The sequence below is a fragment of the Microtus pennsylvanicus genome, chromosome 22, assembly GCF_037038515.1.
Source record: "Microtus pennsylvanicus isolate mMicPen1 chromosome 22, mMicPen1.hap1, whole genome shotgun sequence".
Taxonomy (NCBI): Eukaryota; Metazoa; Chordata; class Mammalia; order Rodentia; family Cricetidae; genus Microtus; species Microtus pennsylvanicus.
In genome coordinates this window covers 16,391,878-16,416,084 of record NC_134600.1, presented here as the reverse complement: position 1 = coordinate 16,416,084, position 24,207 = coordinate 16,391,878, and the positions used below count along the sequence as shown (strand labels likewise).

The 24,207-nt window shown below is 46.5% G+C and overlaps 2 protein-coding genes across 4 annotated transcripts in view; both read left to right on the top strand.

The window, feature by feature from the left end:
• The window catches only part of Arhgap28 (Rho GTPase activating protein 28), a 179,794-nt gene extending 163,871 nt beyond the window's left edge, over positions 1-15,923 (top strand). The window contains exons 16-18 of one of the 3 annotated variants that reach the window (XM_075956150.1): positions 4,912-5,036; positions 9,905-9,969; positions 12,792-15,923. In XM_075956150.1, coding sequence (XP_075812265.1) covers positions 4,912-5,036; positions 9,905-9,969; positions 12,792-12,886 — 285 coding nt within the window. In that variant the 3' untranslated portion in view covers positions 12,887-15,923. The remainder of the gene's footprint in view (positions 1-4,911; positions 5,037-9,904; positions 9,970-12,791) is intronic. The other 2 variants (XM_075956149.1, XM_075956151.1) reach the window with 2 other exon arrangements.
• The window catches only part of LOC142839824 (uncharacterized), a 32,975-nt gene continuing 24,432 nt past the window's right edge, over positions 15,665-24,207 (top strand). The window contains exons 1-2 of the mRNA XM_075956206.1: positions 15,665-15,727; positions 23,380-23,529. Of these exons, the coding sequence (XP_075812321.1) occupies positions 15,665-15,727; positions 23,380-23,529 (213 nt within the window). The remainder of the gene's footprint in view (positions 15,728-23,379; positions 23,530-24,207) is intronic.

Below are 24,207 nucleotides of genomic sequence, written 5' to 3'. Positions count from 1 at the left end.
TCTTTATAGCTAATAGTGTGTGGTGTGTGTGTGCATGTGCATGAGTGTATGTGCATGTGGATGTGTGCATGTGTGTGAGTGTGCGCACGTGTGTGAGTGTATGTGCATGAGTGTGTATGTGCATGTGTGTGTGCATGTGTGTGAGTGTATGCGCACGTGTGTGAGTGTATGCGCATGTGTGTGAATGTATGCACGTGTGTGAGTGTATTGCATGTGTGTGAGTGTATGCGCATGTGTGTGAGAGTATGCGCACGTGTGTGAGTGTATGCACGTGTGTGAGTGTATGCGCATGTGGGTGTGAGTGTATGCGCATGTGTGTGAGTGTATGCACGTGTGTGAGTGTATGCGCACGTGTGTGAGTGTATGCACGTGTGTGAGTGTATGCACGTGTGTGAGTGTATGCGCACGTGTGTGAGTGTATGCGCACGTGTGTGAGTGTATGCACGTGTGTGAGTGTATGCGCATGTGTGTGAGTGTATGCACGTGTGTGAGTGTATGCGCATGTGTGTGAGTGTATGCACGTGTGTGAGTGTATGCGCACGTGTGTGAGTGTATGCACGTGTGTGAGTGTATGCGCATGTGTGTGAGTGTATGCACATGTGTGTGAGTGTATGCGCACGTGTGTGAGTGTATGCACGTGTGTGAGTGTATGCGCATGTGTGTGAGTAGATGCGCATGTGTGTGAGTGTATGCGCATGTGTGTGAGTGTATGCACGTGTGTGAGTGTATGCGCATGTGTGTGAGTGTATGCACGTGTGTGAGTGTATGCGCACGTGTGTGAGTGTATGCACGTGTGTGAGTGTATGCGCATGTGTGTGAGTGTATGCGCATGTGTGTGAGTGTATGCGCACGTGTGTGAGTGTATGCACGTGTGTGAGTGTATGCGCATGTGTGTGAGTGGATGCGCATGTGTGTGAGTGTATGCGCATGTGTGAGTGTATGTGCATGTGTGAGTGTATGCACGTGTGTGAGTGTATGCGCATGTGTGTGAGTGTATGTGCACGTGTGTGAGTGTATGCGCATGTGTGTGAGTGTATGCGCATGTGTGTGAGTGTATGCGCATGTGTGTGCACGTGTGTGAGTGTATGCGCATGTGTGTGCACGTGTGTGAGTGTATGCGCATGTGTGTGAGTGGATGCGCATGTGTGTGAGTGTATGCTCATGTGTGTGAGTGTATGCGCATGTGTGTGCACGTGTGTGAGTGTATGCGCATGTGTGTGAGTGGATGCGCATGTGTGTGAGTGTATGCGCATGTGTGTGCACGTGTGTGAGTGTATGCGCATGTGTGTGAGTGTATGCGCACGTGTGTGCACGTGTGTGAGTGTATGTGCATGTGTGTGCACGTGTGTGAGTGTATGCACGTGTGTGAGTGTATGCGCATGTGTGTGAGTTTATGTGCATGTGTGTGCACGTGTGTGAGTGTATGCGCATGTGTGTGAGTGTATGCGCATGTGTGTGAGGTTATGTGCATGTGTGTGCACGTGTGTGAGTGTATTGCATGTGTGTGAGTGTGTGTGCATGTGTGTGAGTGTATGCGCATGAGTGTGCACGTGTGTGAGTGTATGCGCATGTGTGTGTGTATGCACGTGTGTGAGTGTATGCGCATGTGTGTGAGGTTATGTGCATGTGTGTGCACGTGTGTGAGTGTATGCGCATGTGTGTGAGTGTATGCGCATGAGTGTGAGTGCATGTGCATGTGTGTGAGTGTATGCGCATGTGTGTGTGAAGCAGGAAGCCTTCTCTCACTCCTGTCCTTTTTCATCTCTGAAATGGTATCACCGTGCAGCCAAGGCTGGCCTTACTAAAGCTCCCTTGATCTGAATACACTAATGAGAGGCATGTGTATGCCCAGCCCCCGTAACTATTCATTCTCATGTAATACTCTGTGAGAACTTCCACTACATTCTTCGGCCTCAGTCTGTCCTTCAGGCTTGCCCTTTCTAGTTTGCAAAGGAGCAGTGATACAGGAACTCCAGCTGATGACTCAGGTGGTTGGATGGGTACGAAGGTCACCAAGGTTAGGAGGGATGTGAGTCCGTTCTGTGAAGAGGCCCAAGAATATCAGAGTGAGAACTGGTCTGACAGAGTCATCTGGAGAGCTCAGAGGGAAAGGGTCTTGAAATACTGGAAAGGGTGTTTTAGGAGTGAGGTCTTGACTGCAGTAGGCTATGGTCTTTATCTGTGCTCCCCCAACTCCAAAGCCCTCCATATGTGGATTCCCTAGTGTAGTTCTTGATGCTGATATTAGGGTATAATATAAAAACTAACCCAAATTTAAAATACCCTGCTTCAGGTTCCTAGGACTACCATAACTGCACCATAGGTGGGATTGCTGGGACATTAGAAATTTATAGTCTTCTGATTTTGGAGCATAAAATCCAATTCAGAATGTCAGGAGAGTGGGTTTCTTCTGAGCACAGTGAGGGAAAGATCTATTCCGGCTCCTCTGTTAGCCTGTGGTGTCTCCCTGTGTCCTCAGTCTCCACTCTGTCTTCCTGTGGTGTCTCCCTGTCCCCTCAGTCTCCACTCTGTCTTCCTGTGGTGTCTCCCTGTGTCCTCAGTCTCCACACTGTCTTCCTGTGGTGTCTCCCTGTGTCCTCAGTCTCCACTCTGTCTTCCTGTGGTGTCTCCCTGTGTCCTCAGTCTCCACTCTGTCTTCCTGTGGTGTCTCCCTGTGTCCTCAGTCTCCACTCTGTCTTCCTGTGGTGTCTCCCTGTGTCCTCAGTCTCCACTCTGTCTTCCTGTGGTGTCTCCCTGTGTCCCCTCAGTCTCCACTCTGTCTTCCTGTGGTGTCTCCCTGTCCCCTCAGTCTCCACTCTGTCTTCCTGTGGTGTCTCCCTGTGTCCCCTCAGTCTCCACACTGTCTTCCTGTGGTGTCTCCCTGTGTCCTCAGTCTCCACTCTGTCTTCCTGTGGTGTCTCCCTGTGTCCCCTCAGTCTCCACTCTGTCTTCCTGTGGTGTCTCCCTGTGTCCCCTCAGTCTCCACTCTGTCTTCCTGTGGTGTCTCCCTGTGTCCCCTCAGTCTCCACACTGTCTTCCTGTGGTGTCTCCCTGTGTCCTCAGTCTCCACTCTGTCTTCCTGTGGTGTCTCCCTGTGTCCCCTCAGTCTCCACTCTGTCTTCCTGTGGTGTCTCCCTGTGTCCTCAGTCTCCACACTGTCTTCCTGTGGTGTCTCCCTGTGTCCCCTCAGTCTCCACACTGTCTTCCTGTGGTGTCTCCCTGTGTCCTCAGTCTCCACACTGTCTTCCTGTGGTGTCTCCCTGTGTCCCCTCAGTCTCCACACTGTCTTCCTGTGGTGTCTCCCTGTGTCCCCTCAGTCTCCACTCTGTCTTCCTGTGGTGTCTCCCTGTGTCCTCAGTCTCCACTCTGTCTTCCTGTGGTGTCTCCCTGTGTCCCCTCAGTCTCCACTCTGTCTTCCTGTGGTGTCTCCCTGTGTCCTCAGTCTCCACACTGTCTTCCTGTGGTGTCTCCCTGTGTCCCCTCAGTCTCCACACTGTCTTCCTGTGGTGTCTCCCTGTGTCCTCAGTCTCCACACTGTCTTCCTGTGGTGTCTCCCTGTGTCCCCTCAGTCTCCACACTGTCTTCCTGTGGTGTCTCCCTGTGTCCTCAGTCTCCACTCTGTCTTCCTGTGGTGTCTCCCTGTGTCCCCTCAGTCTCCACTCTGTCTTCCTGTGGTGTCTCCCTGTGTCCCCTCAGTCTCCACTCTGTCTTCCTGTGGTGTCTCCCTGTGTCCCCTCAGTCTCCACTCTGTCTTCCTGTGGTGTCTCCCTGTGTCCTCAGTCTCCACTCTGTCTTCCTGTGGTGTCTCCCTGTGTCCCCTCAGTCTCCACTCTGTCTTCCTGTGGTGTCTCCCTGTGTCCCCTGGGTCTCCACACTGTCTTCCTGTGGTGTCTCCCTGTGTCCCCTCAGCCTCCACTCTGTCTTCCTGTGGTGTCTCCCTGTGTCCCCTCAGCCTCCACACTGTCCTCCTGTGGTGTCTCCCTGTGTCCCCTCAGTCTCCACACTGTCTTCCTGTGGTGTCTCATGGTGTGTCCCTTCAAGTCTCCACAGATGTTTCCAAGGGTGTTCTTACTTGTGTCCTTTGTCCCTTCTCTTCTCCTTAGGACACAGTTCTTACCAGAGTAAGATAGTTTGGTTTATCTCCAACTTTACTTATTACTCTATCTACCCTTGACATTATTTTGAAATAAGGGACATTCTGAGCTTCTGTGGGTTAATACTTCAATATATTACTTCAAGAGACCAATTAACATAATGTTCTAGACTATGTGATATGTGTGTATGTTATGTATACATCTTAAAGTAAGGTTTTTTAGGATATTGTTCAACAAAGATAATGATAAATATTACTAGATTTATATATATATACACAGGTAAATTCAATGATGATATGGATATACATATATTTCACTAGATATATATGTATATGCATGTATATATATACATTCATATTAATTAATTAAAGTAGGATTTTTAGGATTTTCTTCAATAACGATACTTATATATATAAAGACACTGATAAATATATAAAAATACACACATAAATTGTTCAATGAAGATACTGATATACATTTCACTGTATATATGTGTGTATATATACATATATGTATATTAATGAAAGTAAGGTTTTTAGGATATTGTTCAATAAAGATGCTGATAGATATGATTATTTGTCAGAATCCATATTTTCTTCTCTATGATGCCTGGATAAGGAGGCATAAGTGTAAAGAGAGTAGATGCCAGGGGCAGATGTGTCATTAGTCTCCTGGCAAAGCAGGACGGCATGTTCTGCTCTGGTTGAGTATTGGTCATACATATGTGTTTCCTCTTCTGAATGTCCCTGATTTTCATCTCTCATGTGCAATTATTGAGCCCTCCTTTGACGGTGTTTTGGTCTTTCCTCCCTGGCAGTCTGACGTGCCAGAAGGCGTCATCAGGGTCCACGCTCCACTTCTGTCCAAAGTGTCCATGGCCATTCAGCTCAACAGTCAGACCAAAGCCAAAGACATCCTGGCGAAATTTCAGTATGAGAACAGGTGAGTGCGCCAAGCTGAAGGTAGCGTGTGAAGATGAGCGTTCCCAGGTGGGCCGCTGCACTCCTGCAGCTGTGGCTTCAGAACAATGCAGCTGCTTCTTTGGATTAATGCATATATGTATCTGCCGTGTATGAAGGTGCCCACAGAGGCCCTGGTGGGTCCCTTGGGGCTGAAGCTACAGGCAGTTGTGAGCCGTCTAATGTGGGTGCTGGGACTTGAGCTCAGTTTACTGAAAGATGGACACGCCTTCCTAGTGGCTGCGTCCTCTCTCCAGCCCCCGTGATTCTTCTCCTGATAGGTTATTTGATCAATGAATTGTATCTTTTATTAGGATAAAAATATGGCAGTTAGTTTTGTCAGTATCTTGATCAGTTTCCGGAAGTATCAGGTAGGCTCCCTGGACACCATCACTGCCCCTTTTTAAAGCCTGCGAGCAGTCATTCCCAGCTTTTATCATGCATCTCCAGAGGTGACCGTAAAAGGGCGTTAGCCATCCTTACAGGAATGCATGCTCAATAGAAACACCTTCTAGTAAAATTTATATACACCTTATGCATTTGGAGCAAACTCAACAGCAGTAGCCCTTTTTGGTCAAGAGAGCTCCCTGCAAGAGTGTTCATGCTGCATAATTTCATTCACTAACAGGTTGGGAATGACAGATGTTATCAGTGGAGGGTGGGTTAGTGATTATGTTTGGGGAAGATGGGCATGGTTATAAAGAGCACCTGAAGGATGCCTACAGCGCCAGAACTCTGGTACTGCATCTTGGCTAAGCTGGGCTCGCAGGTTCCTCTGGCGGAATGTTGAACTTAGTGCCCTGTGAGCATCAGTATCACTGTGTCTCAATATGCCGAATAGATTTTTGAGATCCTGATTGGGGCATGATATTATAGTTTTGCAAAATGTTGCCATGGGTCAAAGGGCACAGAGAACTCATATTATCTTTCACAACTATATGTAAAGCTCTAATTAGTTCGATGAAGGTAGAAACAGCAGAAGCCAGAAGCAGGCTATAATGGCAGACATCAGGCTGAATTTTCAGGTTTTGGGTAGGTGGGAGACATTGGGACTGAAAAGCATGCCATCGGGCTTCTAGTAAGTTATTTTATTAACCATGAGGGCTGGTCATCTGTATGTTCATTTTGCACATCCTTCAAGTTATAGACTTGTGATTCGTGAGCTTTATGTGTAGGTGCACGTGCTCACACACACTCTTAAAAAATTACATTAAACTCCAGCTAAGTTAGTCACCCAAAGGAGAGAAAGCCAAAGGGAAGAAGATAGCTCTGGTCCCTGCCTTTGTAAAGAAACAGGAGGCCAAAAAGGTGGTGAGTCCTCTTTTTGAGTCAAGGCCTAAGAACTTTGGCATTGGATAGGACATCATCAGTCTAAAAGAGATCTCACACACTTCATTGAGGGGCCAGCTATATCAACTATATAAAGGGCCACCCTCTATAAGCGACTCAAAGTACCTCCCGCCATTAACCGGTTCTCCCAGGCCCTGGACTGGCAAACAGCTCCCCAGCTGCTTAAGCATGCCCGCAAGGACAGGCCAGAGAAAAAGCAGGAGAAGCAGCAAAGGCTGCTGGCCCGTGCTGAGAAGAAAGTTGCTGGCCAAGGGAATGTCCTGACTAAGAGACCACCTCTCCTTCAAGCGAGGTCAATACAGTCACCACCTTGATGGAGAACAGAAAGGCTCAGCTGGTGGTGATTGCCCATGACAGAGGTGCCATTGAGCTGGTGATCTCCCTGCCTGCCCTGCTACATCATCAAGGGAAAGGCCAGGCTGGGGCGGCTGGTCCACAGGAAGACATCCACCACAGCTTCCTTCACAGAGGTTAGCTCAGAAGACAAGGATGCTCTGGTCAAGCTGGTGGAAGCCGTTAGGACCAATTACCACGACAGATATGATGAGATTTGCCGTCACTGAGGAGGCAATGTCCTGGGTCCTAAATCTGTGGCTCAGATTGCCAGGCTGGAAAAAGCAAAGGGCGAAGGATTCGCCACTGAACTGGGTTAAATGTACACCGCTAAGTTTTCAGTACATAGATACAATGCTAAAAAGTTATCTTCAAAAAATTACATTAGAAAGGAAAAGGAGAGCGGACCAGCTTAGCAGGAGTCTGAACAGCCATGTAACTCTATTGCTGTACCAGGCATCTTAAAATACCGCAGTTATCATAGGTAGGTGGCTATATCTAAACTTGACAAGGATGATGGCAGCTGGTTAATTCCTGTGTTATTTAATAGATTACAGAATCCTCAATTGGACCTTTGTAGAAAGAAAATTCCCTGGTCCAGTGAGATGGCTTAGTGGGCTACAGGTGTTTGCTGCCAAGCTTGACGACCTGAGTTTGATACCCAGGACACACACATGGTAGGAAGGGCCCACAAATTGTCGTCTGACTCCCAGTCACGCACCATGGCACATACAGCCTCTCCACAAATGAGGAAATGTAATAGTTTATACAGACAGTATTCCTAATCAACATAGATTAGGTCTGGAGACTGTAGACTCAAATCCTCTGACGCAACTTCCATAGATCTGAGCTGCCCAGCCTCTCTCTTAGACCCGTGAGCACGTCGGTTTAAAAGCTGTAATCTGCAGAGGACGAAAGGGCTCAGCGGGCACAAGGGCTTGCCACCAAGCCTGGCAGCCGAATTCAGTCGCCAGCACACACATGGTGGAAGGAAAGAACCAACCACCTTCCTGCACGGGCCATGGCACACGTGAGGCCACATGCATAAGTCACACACTGGTAAAGAAATGTAAACATTGTGAGTGTAGTTAAAGGTGCCCCGTCGGCTGCTAGACTCTTGGATCGTGAATTTGTCTGTTTTTGGAGCAAAATGCTGGCGAAAATATCAAAGCAGGCAGTGGAGAAAGAATAGCTTTACAATAAAGGATGCCATAGGGACTGGAGCTCCACGGGCCAGGAAAAAAAATAATTTTAATCTAAATCTCATTATTTAAAAATTAATTCAGAATGGGCCATGGACTTAAATGTATAATGAGAAATGTAAAAGCTTTAATAAGAGGAGACAATCTTTAGGACCCAGAGGCGTATGAGATACAACTGATGAGTTAAACCTCATCGAATTGAAAGCTGATGGAATAATAGGACCTGTGAAGAGGGCGAGAAGACAGCTAAAAATAGACACCTGAAGCACTTGCTACTCACAGGAAGGGCCAATCCATGCATCTGGGGGCGGGGGAGCAGGAGCAGGCGTTTTGCCAAAGGCAGCCCTCTGCCCCGTCACAGTGTCTGAGGGAGCATGGGTCTCCGGTTCTGCGGAGTGCTCAGTTCACAATCAGTTGATCCTGGTGCTCCTCGACCTGCGGCAAGGCAGCCCATCCCAATGGAGACGTTCAGTGGAGCAGAACCGCTCCTCTGCTGGAAGTGTCTGGGGTCACACATTCTCCCCTGAGAGCACGCCTCCAGGGGTCTCAATGCTCGCACTAGGCACCACCCCTCACACACATGGGCCTTTGTGGGACACTCCAAGCCCAGCGTATAGAAGACATGTGACCAGGGGAGAAAGATGGTCGAAAAATACACGCGTGGAAAGATGTCCATCAGTAGCCACTAAAGAAATGCAAATTAAAACCACAGAGGCCTGTCGTGGCATACCCGTGAGGATTCTCAAGCCATGCCTAGCAGTACCAAATACTGCAAAGACACAGAGAAGCTGTGGCGATCACTCATCATCTGTGTGGGCAAGTGACTAAGATCGTGCCGGATCCCAGGATGCGCTGTAGAAACAAGAATTAAAAGGACTTGCTCAGGTCTCTAGGGATTCTTGCAGAGTGGAACAAAAGCCAGTACCAGAAGCTTCCTTGCTGTGCTCTCTTGTTTGTGTCGTACATGGGACGTAGGAAATATTTATGGGGGCACAGACGAAGTGATACTTGTTTGCAGGTATGGGGGGGATCAGGCTCAGCTGTAGTAAGGACGGAACGGTAAAAGCGGCCAGAAGAGGGCAGCAGTGGATGTCCTGGGTGATGGAAACAGGTGTTTGCCTGAATCGGTCTCAACATTCTCTCCCTGGAATTTCATTCCAGTTTCCCAAGGTGCTGCTGTTAGTAGAAACTCTGAAGGATACATAGGGTCCACGTGTGCTATTCCTAAAAATGATGTCCAATCCACAGCTACCTCAAGACTACCTCACTACAAATAAAAAGTAATAAGAATGGCGGAGGGGCAAGCTCCCTCCTCTTCTCAGAAGAGTTGAAACTGGTCTTGAATCGCTGATTGGCACAGGCCTTTTGAATTCTCTCATCCCAGTTTTCTAAACGTGGGATAGAAAAATTGATTTGGGTGATTGCTTTCTCTGACTTCTTTTTATTGTGTGACAGACTGGGAAAGAAATCACCTTTAGGTAACTGAGGTGATTTTTAAAGGTATTTTTTTAAAGCGCTCAGGAAGTCTAGAGGTGTAACCGAGGTTGAAGAGGGAATGCGTGCAAACGCAGCAAACGCGGAAATTAACGTGGCTTCTTTTGAATGGAGAGAACTGTGGCCGGAGACGGGGCAGCGGTAAACAGCCAGCCGCCGTGCTGACGTCACCACAGCTCTCCTGGCGGAGACGCTGCTGACGTCACCACTGCTCTCCTGGCGGGAGATGGGCAGCTGTAAACAGCCAGCCGCCCTGTTCTCCAGCGGTGCTGACGTTCTCAGTTGCCATGGCCACTGAGCATCCCATGATCAGGAACGGTCTCAGCCCCCGTAGATTTAAGTTCTTGTTGCTGCTGTCGTGACTTTGGTCATAATAAAGTGCGTGGGGTATATTTCGTCAAGATAGGATGACTTGTCGATATTCACCATGGACCCTGAAGGAACCTCAACTGTTGCCTTCTCTGTTTTTTAGTCATGGTTCATCTGAATGTATAAAGATGCAAAACCAGAGGTTATATGAAGTTGGAGGAAACATAGGTAAGCATCATCTGTCATTTCTATTCCCATATTCCATGATACATTCATGGAATGTTATTGTTTGTAGGGGTGTGGTTTTTTCACACATTTTATAGATAAAAATAAAAATCAATGTCTGGGGGTTTTATAGTTGCATATAAAAGCAGTTTCATGTTTTTTTTCCTCCAATATTCTCAAAATTGAAGTGAGATAAAGACTTCGGGTCCTTTTCAGTGTGACTCTTAGAGTTAGAAACCGCCCCTTGCTGGGCTCACAAAACAGAGCAGAGTTGAGAACCTAGAGAACGTGACTCCCTGCGCTGGCGCACAGCTCAAGGTCTGTTGCCGGATGAGGTCAAAGGCCATTCCTTGTGCCTCCGTCTGTATCTTCTGTGGCTGACATGTCCCTGCGTTCTCTTTTATCTGTGGACAGTGTTTCTCTGACCTTCTTAGGGATGTCCTTTGCTGCCCAATCAGGGCTTTGCTCTACCTGTACCTCAGTTTACCCCTGCACCATAACCTTTTCCCTCCCATCAGCATCAATTCCCCCTAAAATGGTTCTCAAAGGACCAAGAAACCTTCGGATTTGATACAGGTTGACGAGGGAATGTATTCAATTCTCACAACACAGAATCGAAACCTGGCTTCTCTTAAGGGGAGAGACTTGTGGCTAATGACAGGGCGGGATTAAGCAGGTAGCCATGCCAACAGCATCTCCCGCCCCATGAGGCACATAGCTATGCTAGCAATCTCAGCAGAGCAGAAGTTAGAACTCTGGAGGATGATGAGTTTCAGAACACCTTGGGACATACAGTGAGCTTGTATCTCAGATACACACACACACACAAAAAAAAAAAAAAACCCTATTCCTGTCCTCTTTAGAAAACTGACACCTTCAGGTCCCCTCCCACTTCTTCGCTCCACCTCGTTCCACTTCCCAACACACCTTCATTCAGCTGTCTGTTTTACATTTCTTCTTCCAGTTTCTTCTCTCTTGAAAGCACTCTCCCCAAGGGTCCTCCTCAACACCTCACCAAAATCGCCCTTTCACCCAGGACACTGGAGAGCGCACACTGAAATGCTGTCACTGTTTTTGTCTTAGTAACTGCCTGACTTGGGCTTTGCTCTCTGAAAACACTTGTCTCTGTTCGCTGCTGAGGACAGATGAGTTTCCGAGCTTCCTCCTGCTTCTCTGAGTCTCTGCTGCTTCTTGGCTCTTGTGAGCATAGTCCTTGGAAGGCTGGGTGTGTGCACACACCTTCCTAGATGAACTCAGTTCTCTCGTTGCTTTCTCTCCCCCTGCCTGCCTCCCAGTCTACCCTCTGGGTCCTGCCCTTATGCACCCAGTCACCTGGCACACTGCTGGGCGTGCCATTGGCTGACTTCTAGAATGCTCTTGCTCCAGATGCCCTCATCTCCTGCTTGGCTCTCAATGCCACCACTTGGTGATGCCTTCCTATACTATGTACCCTCCTTTCTTTGTTTCCCCTAATATTCCTATCGTTAAGACTTATTTTATATTGCACATATTTGCTTACTATCTAAATATCCACAGGGGAAATTTTTTGACACTGGATTTGTGCCTGTTACTTTAATAGAAAGCAACAAAATGTCCGTTCTTGTTCCCTTTAAATTTTTTTTTGAGATTGTAATTACATCATTTTCCCATTCCTTTCCTCCCTCCAAACCCTTCCATAACACTTCTCCCTAAACTCCTTCAAATTCATGGTCTCTTTTCGCTAATTATTGTTATAGTAATATATGTATATAAAGATATATACCCAAATAGAGCCTGCTCAATCTGCATAATGTTACTTGTATGTGCATTTTCAGGGCTTCCCATTGGGTTTGGGATATCCACTTGGTATGATCTCACTCTCAATATCAGCATTCCATGGCTGCCTGTAGTTGTGCTGAGGCCTTGTGGTCTTTCTACCATGAACTTTACAAATCTATTTTGTTGTCTGTGTTTAGCTCATGTTTAGGCAATTATGTTGTTGAGACTTTATGGATATAGCTTCTGGCATTACTAGGAGGCACAGTCTCACATGAGATTCCATGATTCCCTGGCTCTTAGAAACTTTCTGCCCTGTCCTCCACAATATTCCCTGAGCATTAGGTATGGGAGTTGTACCCTCTGGGGTTGGGCTCTATAGTGTTTTCTATAATAACCTCAATCAGTTGCAAAGAGAGATTTTCTCAGTGAGGATGAGGACTGCACTTACTTACCTGTGGTTATAAAAATAAATATTGAATGAAGTTAGGGATTATGTTGGTTTAGTCAAGAAGTAGTTGTAGCTTCTCCTTCATGACCCATGATTTAACTAGCTCTAGGCAGTTGGCTAGGTTTCTAGTACCAGAAATAATTTACCTCTTACTGAGCAGAGAGCCATTGGTTACGGCTAAGACGTGTGTGCCATTACAGCACCCTGAGGGTCATCATCCCATCCTGGCTGTTGTTCGCAGTCATCAATGGTGTTTTGATTTTTTTTTAGTGTTGCTACTTGCATTCCAGTGGTATTTTGTGTTCTGATAATATGGTTTCCTATTTTCTTTCCTCTATACTTATTCCTCTCTATGCCTGTAAGTCAAAATGTGGTGTTGTTGTTTTTTTCATGGTGTCGCACATATCCCGATTGTTCCTTTCCTGTGTTTTTAAATTCTTTTTCATATCCCTTACTTATTTGTCGAGATCCTTTATCTTGGACTACAAGGGCATACTACCACGCTTCCACACCTGGCTCTTTCTTCCTTTGAATGCAGATTCTGAGGATAGAACTCATGTCCTATGCTTACAAGGCAACCACTTCACTGGCTTGAACTTTTTGGTTTTCTTTCTTTTAGGACAACACTGTTTGGATCCTGATGCGTATATATTGGATGTGTATCATGTTAATCCTCATGCAGAATGGGTGATTAAGCCCTCGCCAAGCCTTTAAAATATGCTGAAGATGGCTCTTGCCTTGTATTATACGCCAAGAAGTTCCTGCATTCGTGGGAAAAACCACACTGCCCTGAGGTATTTGCTCCTGTATCCTGGTTCTCCTGAAGGGGCGGCGTCACCAGCTCTGTCGATATGAACTACAGAGAAGGAGCTGGTTCACATTGAACTGAATTTCCTTATCACAGTCCCTTGGTAAGAAGATATGACCCAGAAGAAAGGCCAACGTTACTCAATGTGGAGCTTATGTAGCAGAAATAGACTTGGCCCCGTGCCTGGGAATAGGCTGCACTTCTGATGTGAAACATACACTATTTATGCTCCTAGATTGGAGGGCCTTCCGTCTAAAGACAGCTGTGCCCCGTGTCATTCTGTGCATTGCGCTCGGAGAGGACTTGGTAGCACCCCGGTGCAAAGGAACTTTCCGTTGAGAGTTGAGATGGTATGTTATGGTTCCTTGTCTCATGTGCGCAAGTCCTCATTACAAATCCCAGTTTGGCAAGGACGTCCTGTGCTTCCAGGGTGTCCTGTGTAGTCCACAGTCATGGCATCTGTTCTCTCTTCTCCCAGTGGTGGTGCTCGGGTGAATAGGTCGCCTCTCATGTGTTAGCGTGAATGTCCTTTGCAGATCAAACACTCTCTGTTTTCGACGTTTTACAGCTATAGCCACTTCTGCAGCTCTAACTCCAAAAATACAGAGATGCCTTTGCCCATAAGTGCCGAAAAGGCCGCTCGACCCAGAATTGATAAGTTACAAAAGTACATTGTGTGCTTCAATCTAATGTTAACCAGACACATGGCCAGGCACTGTAGACTAGCTCTGGGCTGTGGAAGCTGGAGACGACTGTCCGGTGCACATCTTGCACAACTATTGTCTAGATCTGCAGTGGTGAACATTTGGTCCTCGTGTTTCTAAGAGAAACAGATCTAAAATGTACCGAGGGACATTTTACAGAGGACAGCTCTGCCTTCCAGAAGCTGCAGAGAGCATCCTTATTCATCCCAGGTGTGTGTGATCTTCCACAGACCAAGAGTTTGATGGAATTAGAGCGGTTACCACATTTAAGACCCAAGTGCCAGTACAAGCAAAACTCACTCACAAATGCAAAAGGACTGTTTCCTTCCCTGCATAGCCCACGTCCGGAGATAATGAGGATACTGTAAAGGCATGTGCAGAAGAGCTGTCCCGTTGCTGTCATGGCTGATACGGAAACAAAACACCCATCTCCAACAGTCAGGTCATCTCCTTGTCGAAGCATAGCACTCTGTGCATTCAGCATGCAGACTGTTTTCTTCCTGACCCTCAGGAGTTTGCTCTACTTGTCTAGAAACACAAAGACCAGTTTGTTGGGTTTATTTATGAATTTCTATTTCCTTTCTCTGAAAAGCCACTAAAAGCCAAGTGCGTACGCACTGCCGAGGTTTGTGTGTATGTGTGTGTGTCCCAGTGTTTGACCGGTTTCCAGGCTGCCCAGTGGGCCCGTGAGTGTGCGTGGTGAGCACGTTGTCATCCTGTGGGGCAAGCAGGGAGTGAGCATGTCACTGTCGAGCTGCCGGATTCCAGAACAGTCGCTGGAGGAGTCCCTGCCTACACATGGAAGCAAGGCACCCTTCCAGAGCACCACTATGTTTCTGTAAATACGTGAGCATATTCCTGTATTTCTTGGCATGAGAAGCATCCGATGCTGTTGTATTTATATAGATAGTGCACAGCTCTGTTCATTTATTTTCCTCTTCTGGGGTTCTCATTTCAGACGACATGAGAACACATTAGGATCTGTGCCTTAGCTTTAGTCGCCAGGCTTCAACAGCAGCTCGCGGACGTCAGGTAGCGCACGGCAAGGCTCTGCGTTCCATGCCAACTTCTGTGCGGCTTCAGACGCAAAGTCTTGGCTGAATCGGTAACTTGGAATTAATCATTTCAGCCTATGAGGGAACATGACAACTTTTCAGATAACTGTATTGTGTGGAGGGCAGTGTCAGCATCAGGGGCAACGCTGGCTATAGCTTTTCGTTTCTCGTCACACAGTTAATCCGCTAGAGAAGGCTTAGTCACCATGCGAACTGGTGTCTGTGTGCTCGAGGAGTTTCTTTCGTGGATTTTTATTCTGAAAGAATAACCTTCCGATCAAATTGGAAATACCTGCCATCTGTACTGAAAGAACTTTGGCCTTATTGAGAGTTGGTTTTCCAAAATCCAATAGGCAACCTGTTAAACTAAATGGGCTGTTTGCCAGCAAAAGAGACCAGACACATGGGTAGTAAATTACATTCGTACTGGCTTCTCACCCATCTAATGCTCTGGATACACAAGTAGGAAAATAACGTCATTCGGGAACGTAGTAAAGGAAATGACTCGGAGGAACACATATTCAGGAAGGTGTCTACAGCTGCCTCGTCTCCCCTTCATTCTCCCTAGGAGGCTCCTTTGCTCTGCAGCTCAGCTGGGAAATGGTTCTTCCCGCCAGTGGCCTTTGGACAAACTGGAACTCTGATTCCTTACAGTGTGTATGTGCCGTATAAACTACCTCACCAAGCCTTTTTTTGGGAAAGAGAATCAAATGGACTTTTAACATTGTTGTTGTTGTTCAACTGTCCCTGGGTCTTACTTAAGTCGCTACAGTTAGCTCTCAGAGTATGTTTTGATAATATACCATTCACGCCATGAAATAGTCTTAGCAAAAGCATTAGGACAGAAATATGCCGGAAGTATGCCCTGCCGTGTGCTCTGAGGGAGTTCTCGTGTGTCCTCAGGGACTGTCTTGTGTTGCTAACCATGGGGGACGCGGGCTGTCGGGAACTGGTGTTCATTGTTCTGGCAGCGATCCTGCGCCTGTCTGTGCGTTTCCTTTGACTGAAAAGGAGAGGGGATGAAATGTCCCTCTTCTGAGCAAATATGTTGATTTTTTTTTATGTGTGTGTCTGACTTGCCTGAAGAGACTGTACATTAAGGGGGTATAATTTTCCCCTTGACAGGCATTTTCAACTATTTTCCATAAATATGTCACTTAATAAAAAGTAATATGACATGGGCTAAAAGTGTTTCTTTCACACACAGCACTGTTTTGCATGCTCTCGTCTCATTGGTAAACGCCACCTTCCAAGAACTTCCTGTCTTCCTAACTTAGTGATTTAATTAGGGGAAAATCATATATCCATGGAAATCCCAGTCCTGTGCGTTTTCACCTCAGAGTTAGATGTTGAGGCTTTTGTCCCATCAGCTCTCATTAACTAGGGTGTGGACATCGACGTTTATCCATAAAAAGGAAGAAACAAACACTGAAATGACCGCTGCGAGACGTCGTGCATCTGGGTGCGCAGCGGAGTTTAGAGGCCCACGTCCCAGCCCAGCCCTGTGAAGCCCCTGTCACCATAGTGAGGGATGACCAGAGGGAGTGGATAGCACTGACCCTCTCATAACTTCACTTCTGCTAGGTCTGGCCTCGGCAGGACTCTAGCTACATATAAGAAGACATCTTTTACATATGTATATGAAACTTCCCATAAGTACAAAAACTATTTTGACAACGTTCAGTAAATGGCTCTTTTTAAAAAATTTTTCAACCTTTTACTGTATATCCCAAGCCAAAAGCAAAATAAATAAAAGTAAAAAGGAGTAGCGCAAGGGCTCAGAGATTAAAGCGCCTGCTGTCCAAGCTGTGGACTGGAGTCTGTATCCCCAGCACCCACAGGAAAGCTGGCACAGCACCACACGGACACACACACACACACACACCACACACATCACACAAGTGCACACACACATCACACACACTCATCACATGCACATGTACACTCACTGCACACACACTCATCACACGCACATGCAAACACACCACACACACTGGAAGCCGCGGAAAACCAGGGCTAGGACATCGAAGGTGTAGATACCAGCCAGCACAAACACACCTTCCTGCCTAGCACAAGTGAAACCCGGGGCTCAGTCTTCAGAAAAGGTAAAATGATCTCTTTGCAATTTATTTGACGACTCATAGAGGAAATCCTCACCCGTCTTTATCCTAATTATTCAGCAAGGTCATGGCATATTGATTGTTGCATAAAATCAATTAGTTTTTATATTTGCCACAAGAAATAGAGAATAAGGTTTTAAAACCTTTTACTACAGCAGCAACCAGTAAAATCCTTTTTTAATAGTTTTAGCATAATATATATCAAAGCTGTATCTATAGAAGTTAAACTATAAAAACACGTAGAGTGTGCCATGTTTGAGAATGAAAGGCAAATGAGAAATATGAATTCCTTGCAAATATACCTACAATTCAATATTATCTCAATTGTAACTTCAATAGGATTCTTGGTAGAAATTGACAAATTAGTTACAAGATCTATACGTGAATGCAAAAGAGCTCAAATATGTAATCAAGAAAGGGGACTTGAATGAATGAATTTATTGTTTACTATAAAACTTTAACTTCCAAGATAGTTTGCTGAAAAGTGAAATTAAGCATGTTGGGTAACAGGCGAGGAGGGTGGCACTGGCATGCCACTTCCTGGGTCTTCACAGCCACGTGGACATTGGGTAACACTGGAGCAAGTGGGCATCAACATGGATTAATAAAAAAGGAACAGAAAAAGTCCAACTGGACCTCCTGGTGTGACAGAGCAGAATTTGCACAGGTGGTTGACAGAGTCAATGAAACTCAGCCCCGAGGCTTTCTGGAAACACTACAGAGGAAAACCCAGTGTGGAGAGAGAATTGTGAAATGCCAGCCCTCAGGAACTAAGGCGGAAGACCCTGGGTGAGAGCCTGAGACTCCAAAGCCATTCCCAAATCACAAATATACAGGGTAGTTTTCTCATTAAAGGTTCCTTAGGAGAAACACAATGCGCAGATTAAAATTAGACTTAAACACAATTGTAAACGGCTGCTTAACCCCAGAGAATATTAAGAAGTCAGAGCACACTACGGCTTGGGAGAAAAAAGTACATCTGAAAATTTTGTTTGGCAAAGGACCAGTACTCGAGAAGCATTCAGCAGCTGGCTGGTAAGATCACTCAGTGGGTGAAGTCGCTTGCTCCCAAGCCTGGGTTCCCATTCCCAGGACCTCATGCTAAGAGGTGGAACTGGAACCCCAGGCATTAACAGAAGCCCAAGAGGGTACAGTGTTCTGGGAATGTGTGCCACGTTCAACATGTGGTGATCTTAAGGTCAAGATCTATGCATTTCCTTACAGGTAAATATTACCTCTGGGGGGAAAAATCTGCAAAAACGTAAACATTCAACCGGAGGGATTAGGCCATGTGCTCTGATACCTTGGGGGACGTGTACTGGTGTTAGCAAAGCTTTTACAATGTATTTTAAAAGTTGTTAGATAGATGTGATAGAAGACAGACGGACAGGTAGGTGCCAGTCCAAACGTAACCATTACAGGAGAATGTTCAGTCACACTCCCAATGCTGACAGGGTAAATAGAATTTTGAAAGTGCCTTTGCTCGGTGTTTTAACTAGCATTGTTTTCCTGTGCTCAGGAACTTGGACTTGACGTTTGTTTATTCTTAGTGATGTCTCTGCCACCTTGTAGCATTTTACACTGTGTGTGCAGCCTACTCTGGGGTGTAACCATGTCTGTAGATGGCAACAGCGTGTCTGTCCTCCGTGGACATCTCTCAACACATAGCACTCCCCGTTACCCCAGGATCCAGTCCAGTTCATGCAGAGTCTGTGCCATGGGCCAGTTTCACAAGTGAAGGGGGTCCGGGGACCCCATTTGTAGACACCCTTATCTGAAGAAGTTTAGAAAAGTTCAGACTTCGAGTGTCTGCTACAGCACAGTGACACACAGAGGGTCTCAATCATTTTCTGGGTGGGCATGAGATTATCATGCAGGGGTATCGGCGTGCTCACGCAGGAGCAAGGAGAAGCGATGCCCACAGAGGGGGATAAGAATTGTCCTGGGTCCTTCTTTGGTCTGTAGACCCAGAACCTCAGATCTAATCTTTCCCATTGGAGAGCTGTCTCCCTTGTCTCTGGGTCGACCCAGTTTAATATATGTCCGGTCCATCTTACCGGAGGCTCACCTGTTTGCACTCAGTGACACCATGGGACAGCCAGCTTAGCAGATGTATTCCCTTCCTTTTAAAAGGCCGCACAGTTAGGATGTTTGAAACCATGTTTATATCTCTACACCAAAAATCCATTTCAGTGACATTGAAAAACCACCTTCTCTCATAGCTACTTTATGTTTTCAGTGCAAGTCGATTCTTGGAATCCCCTGGAGAAGTGGTAAGTTTCGGGTAAGTTTGGCCACAGTGGCTCCAGTATAGCAGTAGCAAGAACGGGTGCGCTGGATGTATTTTGGTCCTTTGCTTTTACTTCATTTCCAGTTGACATGAGATGTTTAAATTCATGTACATTTGTATCCATTGTGGGATCAGGATAATTAACATATTCATCACCCAATACACAAATTTCTTTGGGTTACAGCCTTCAAGCTCAATTCTAGCCATTTCGAAACTTGCCTCATTAACTTAATTCCTCCTAATTCTTCCTCTACCTGTAGACCAACCTCACAAGTCCTCATTTTTCAGGCCTATGGGTAGCCACAACTCTCTTCTAGGGTTCTGAGACCAACTTCTCACCAGATTTGAGTCCTTAGACACCAGCTTGCTTCATCTTTAGCAACTGTCCCGTTTTAACGATGTTGTGCTTCCCAGCACCTGTCACGAGGGGGCAGCAGAGGCTGTTGATTCGAAACTAAGTCACCATCAAGCTGATTTCCTTGGGCCCACCTGCCAGAATCCAAGACCCAGCGGGAGGCAGCAATGGCTCTTCCTGCAGTCCTGCATGGCAATGCCACACGCCCACCCTCTTTGCCCAGGGCCGGGCAAGGACACCACCAGTTCATAAAAAGTCAGGTTAGTGGAAGTCCTGGGCCAAGGGAAACTCGACAGGCCTTGAGTTCCAAAACTCAGGGCAGAAGCCCTGGACTCAGACCAGGGGTAAAGTGGCCAGGCTTGCAGAACCCCACAAGCGTGGGAGGTTAAGGAAGCTAAAGTGACCAAGGCAATGTCATCTTGTACTGACTCCATTATCTGTCTGCTTAGAAACTTCTCAACCTGGTCCCCGGCCCTGTATAGACCTTGGCAACTCACCTGGGATTGCCCATGACCCTGTCCAGATGTATTAATCGAAATGACTGTTTATACAAACCAAACATAAAAATAACCAAAAATGGTGTAAATGATAAATTGTCACGCTGTGTCTGAAATTATGTCCTGCTAAAATAGACGCTGCAGGGTTCCTCTGTCCCTTTTCTACGCCTGATTGATGTGGGAGTGTCTTCTATCTTTCTGTTGCCTTCATTAGTTAATTAATAAAGAAACTGTTTGGCCTTTGATAGGCCAGCCCTTAGGTGGGAGGAATAGACAGAACAGAATTCTGGGAGAAAGAAAGCCAAGTCAGGCAGTCACCATAGCTCTCCTCCCCGAGACGGATGCAGGTTAAGAATATTCCCGGTAAGACACCACCTCGTGGTGCTACACTCATTAGAAATGGGTTAATCAAGATGTGAGAGTTAGCCAGTAAGAGGCTAGAGCTAATGGGCCAAGCAGTGTTTAAAAGAATACAGTTTGTGTGTTGTTATTTCCGGGGCTAAGCTAGCCGTGTGGGATCTGGGCAGGAACGTGGCCTGCCGCCCCATACAACACCTGATGGCATTGTGGTCTTTGTGGTCTTTGATCTTTAAGAACCCTGTACCCCGCGCTTCGGCACCAAGAGTCCGTCTGGTGCTAACCGAAAGAAAGTACTGGAATGGGGAGTGGGGTGGCGGGAAAAGTGGAGGGAATGGAAGGAGGGGAGGGAGTGGGAACTGGGATTGGTATGCAAAATGAAAAAAAGATAGTTTGGTTACTTTTTAAAAAAGAAAGAAAATTATATTCAATTCTATCAGGCAAAAAAGACACCATTTCTGTACGTTTTTATCCAACTTTGGAAACAGTCTTGCATATTAAGTATATGTCAGTAAATAATTACTTAGGATTGTAAAAAAAAAAAAAAAAAAAAACGAAAATGGAGCCAGGCGGTGGTGGCGCACACCTTTAATCCCAGCACTCGGGAGGCAGAGGCAGGTGGATCTCTGTGAGTTCGAGGCCAGCCTGGTCTAGAAGAGCTAGTTCCAGGACAGGAACAAAAAAAGCTACGGAGAAACCCTGTCTCAAAAATAAAAAAAAAAAAACGAAAATGGAAAAGAAAGTACTGTGATGTGTCCTCTAACTTCTCACCGATGCTCAACCAGTGAGGATCAGACTGGAGCTGATTCAAGGCAGGGTGTTCAAGAATGAAGAGCCAATTGAGAAGAGGCTCAGCTGGGGCCCACGCTTCTATGGTGATCACTTAGAAGAAGGTCAGCAAGGGCCCATCCTTCCTTCTCAAACACTGGACACACCCCTACTGGGAGGAAGAGAATTTGAATGGTATTCAACAAACATATGCCAGACTTGATGAATTAGTTTATTAGGGTTACATACTTGAGTATGGGGAATAAGTTACAGGAATGGGGATGTCATTTAAAGCCCACCCCGGTATGGCTGGGGCTTCACTAAAGCTGGAACCTTGACGCTTTTGATGGGGGAGAGTCTTCTGTTTTGTGTTAATTTCATTGGTTAAACAAAGAGACTGCTTGGCCTTTGATGGGACATAAAATTAGGTAGGCGGAGTAGACAGAACAGAATGCTGGGAGAAAGAAGCCGAGTCAGGCAATCGCCATGATTCTCCCACTCCAGACAGACGCAGGTTAAGATCTTCCCTGGTAAGCCACCTCGTGTGCTACACACATTATTAGAAATGGGTTAGATCAATATGTAAGAGCTAGCCAATAAGAAGTTATAACTAATGAGCCAGGCAGTGTTTAAAAGAATATAGTTTCCATGTAATTATTTCGGGTAAAGCTAGCCATGCAGAGCTGGGCAAGAACGCAGCCCACCGCAGCTCTCGCTACACGCTTTCTCTATGACTTGTAGGTGTCTCCAGGCCAGAGTCTGTCCAAGCCACCTTGGGCTTGTGTGAGTTGCCCCAACAGTAATATGAGCTCAGCAAGGGGGAACTTTGTGTGGCTGGTCCATTTCAGGAACTGCCTAAGACTTCTGTGCTACCTCCTGGGTCTAATCCGGGATCCCTTTAGAACTTCCCCGAGTCTCAATGAGCTTAGGAAGAAAACTGCTCCACATCAGTAAACATGAAGCTCCACAGACCACTGTCATGAAGGACAGTCGACAGTTCCTGAGGCTCGAGATGGCTGAGTGAGGAACCACCTGCCATGGAAGCAAAATAACCTGAGTTTGAGTCCTAGCACCTGCCCGACAATGAGTGTGGTCATACAAGCCTGTGACCCTGGAGGTGGCGGCAGGGAAATAAGTGGGTCACCATCACTCACTGGCTAGCTGACCTAACCAATCAGTGAGTGCCAGGTTGAGTGAATCACAGAAGAACTCATCAAAAAAGATTTAAAATACTGGAAGACGCCTAATGTCAACCTCTGGCCTAAGGAGACACACACATGTGAGCATGTGTGCACTCAGAGACACACAAGACAAAAGTGTTTCCTAGCAAAATAGAAGTGTCCACAATGTAACGGCTGAAGAAGTTGCAGCTTCCTGAGCCCCTTCACTGTGTGTCAGGCAGGTCTCAAAATTCCCCAGCTGAAGACTTCAGAAAAGGTTCAAAGGGGAGCATGCTTCTGTGACCATGCATTATGACATTTGGGGTTCCAAGTGTCATATTATAGGTATCACTGGTAGTGACAATGTGATTGCATTTAGAAAGATTATATTTCCCTCCTGGATATGCAACCTATTAAGGCATTTGGGAAAAAAAATAGGACATCACACATCAGCTTTTTTGGCCAATGTCCCTTACACAGACTCGAAATGCATCTAAAATCACACCTTCAGCATACTCTAAGAAGGAACTTAATGCTGCCAGCCATAAATCACCTAAACAAGAATGAAGTTTGAAGCCCAGAAAAACCCTTACGTGATATAATCAGAAGAACGGTGTAAGATGCCAGGAAGTGGTCGGCCTATGAGAGAACTGAAACTTCACACGGCTGGAGAAGGACGTCCAGCTACTTCCATGAATGTGATGCTCAGGGTACCTTCCCAGGTGGGTGATGGCGCTGGAGAGATGCTTTACAATCAACAGGAAATCAATGTTACCGTTATAAAGACAGAGCAAGTCGCGGTCTGCTCTTGTGTGTATGGAGTGCTCAATGGAGCCTTGGTAGAGGTCACTGGGAGAGTGAGTCAGAAAATCCGATGACTTGGAACATGCCGGGCTTCACTCCCAAAAGGGCAAGTTCCAGGAAAATAGTTCCCTGGAAAAACAAAAGCAGAACATCAGGGTGGGGATATGCGAGGAGAGAGCCTTTCAGTTTGTGCTCTGCATCCTTCCTGTGTAAAATGGCTTCTGTTTGGCAAAGGTTAGCACTGCTGAGAGGCCTGCAGTCAGGCCCTCTGTGGCCTGAGTATCTCTAGACACACAAGACTCAAGACTCATCAGATCAGAAGGCATTTCAGAAGCTGCTCAAGTTCTCCCGGGAGATCATCTGCCTTCCCACTCTGGCAAAGCCTCGCGGACGGGAGAAGACTGAGATCTCCAAAGTGGGCCATGCTTTCACAGAGGAGGTGTGGTAGCGGCCTCCTTAGGTGTCCGGGGAAATGTCCTGCAGATCATTGAAGATGTAAAGAATTAAAGTCAAGTAGCAACAGACACACAAGGAAACAAAAGCACCAGGGAGCTGTGTTCACGGCAGCCTCAACCTTCTGCTATGCCTGGCTCACTCTGGATGCCAATAGAAATGCATTTGCCAGAAGCAGAAATCCCAGCTTATGATGAAATAAACTCACGCCCAGGGGAACAGAGTCTTTCTAAAAGAAAAAATAAAACCCAAAAACTAATTAAACAAATTGAGTTCATGTTCCAGTGACTAAACACCACGACTAAAAAAAAAAACAACCCTAGGAAGAAGTGGTTGCTTTGGCTTACTGGTTACAGTTTACCATCAGAGGAAGCAAGGAACTCAAGCAGGCCAGGAAACCAAAGCGAGACCTGAAGTAGGGGGCCATGGAAGGATGCTGCTCACTGGCTTGCTCCCCATGGCTTGCTCAGCCTGCTTTCTTATACAACCCAGAACCATCTCCCCAGGACTTCCCTGGTGAGTCGAGTTTGTGTCGGTTTGATAGAATCTAAACAGTACAGCCCTGGAGAATGTCCACAAATTCTCGTCCCTCCACCTGAAACCCTTCTGCCCACGTCCTTCATATGACCTTCATCACCAGGCCTAGGGAAACTGTCACAACCTC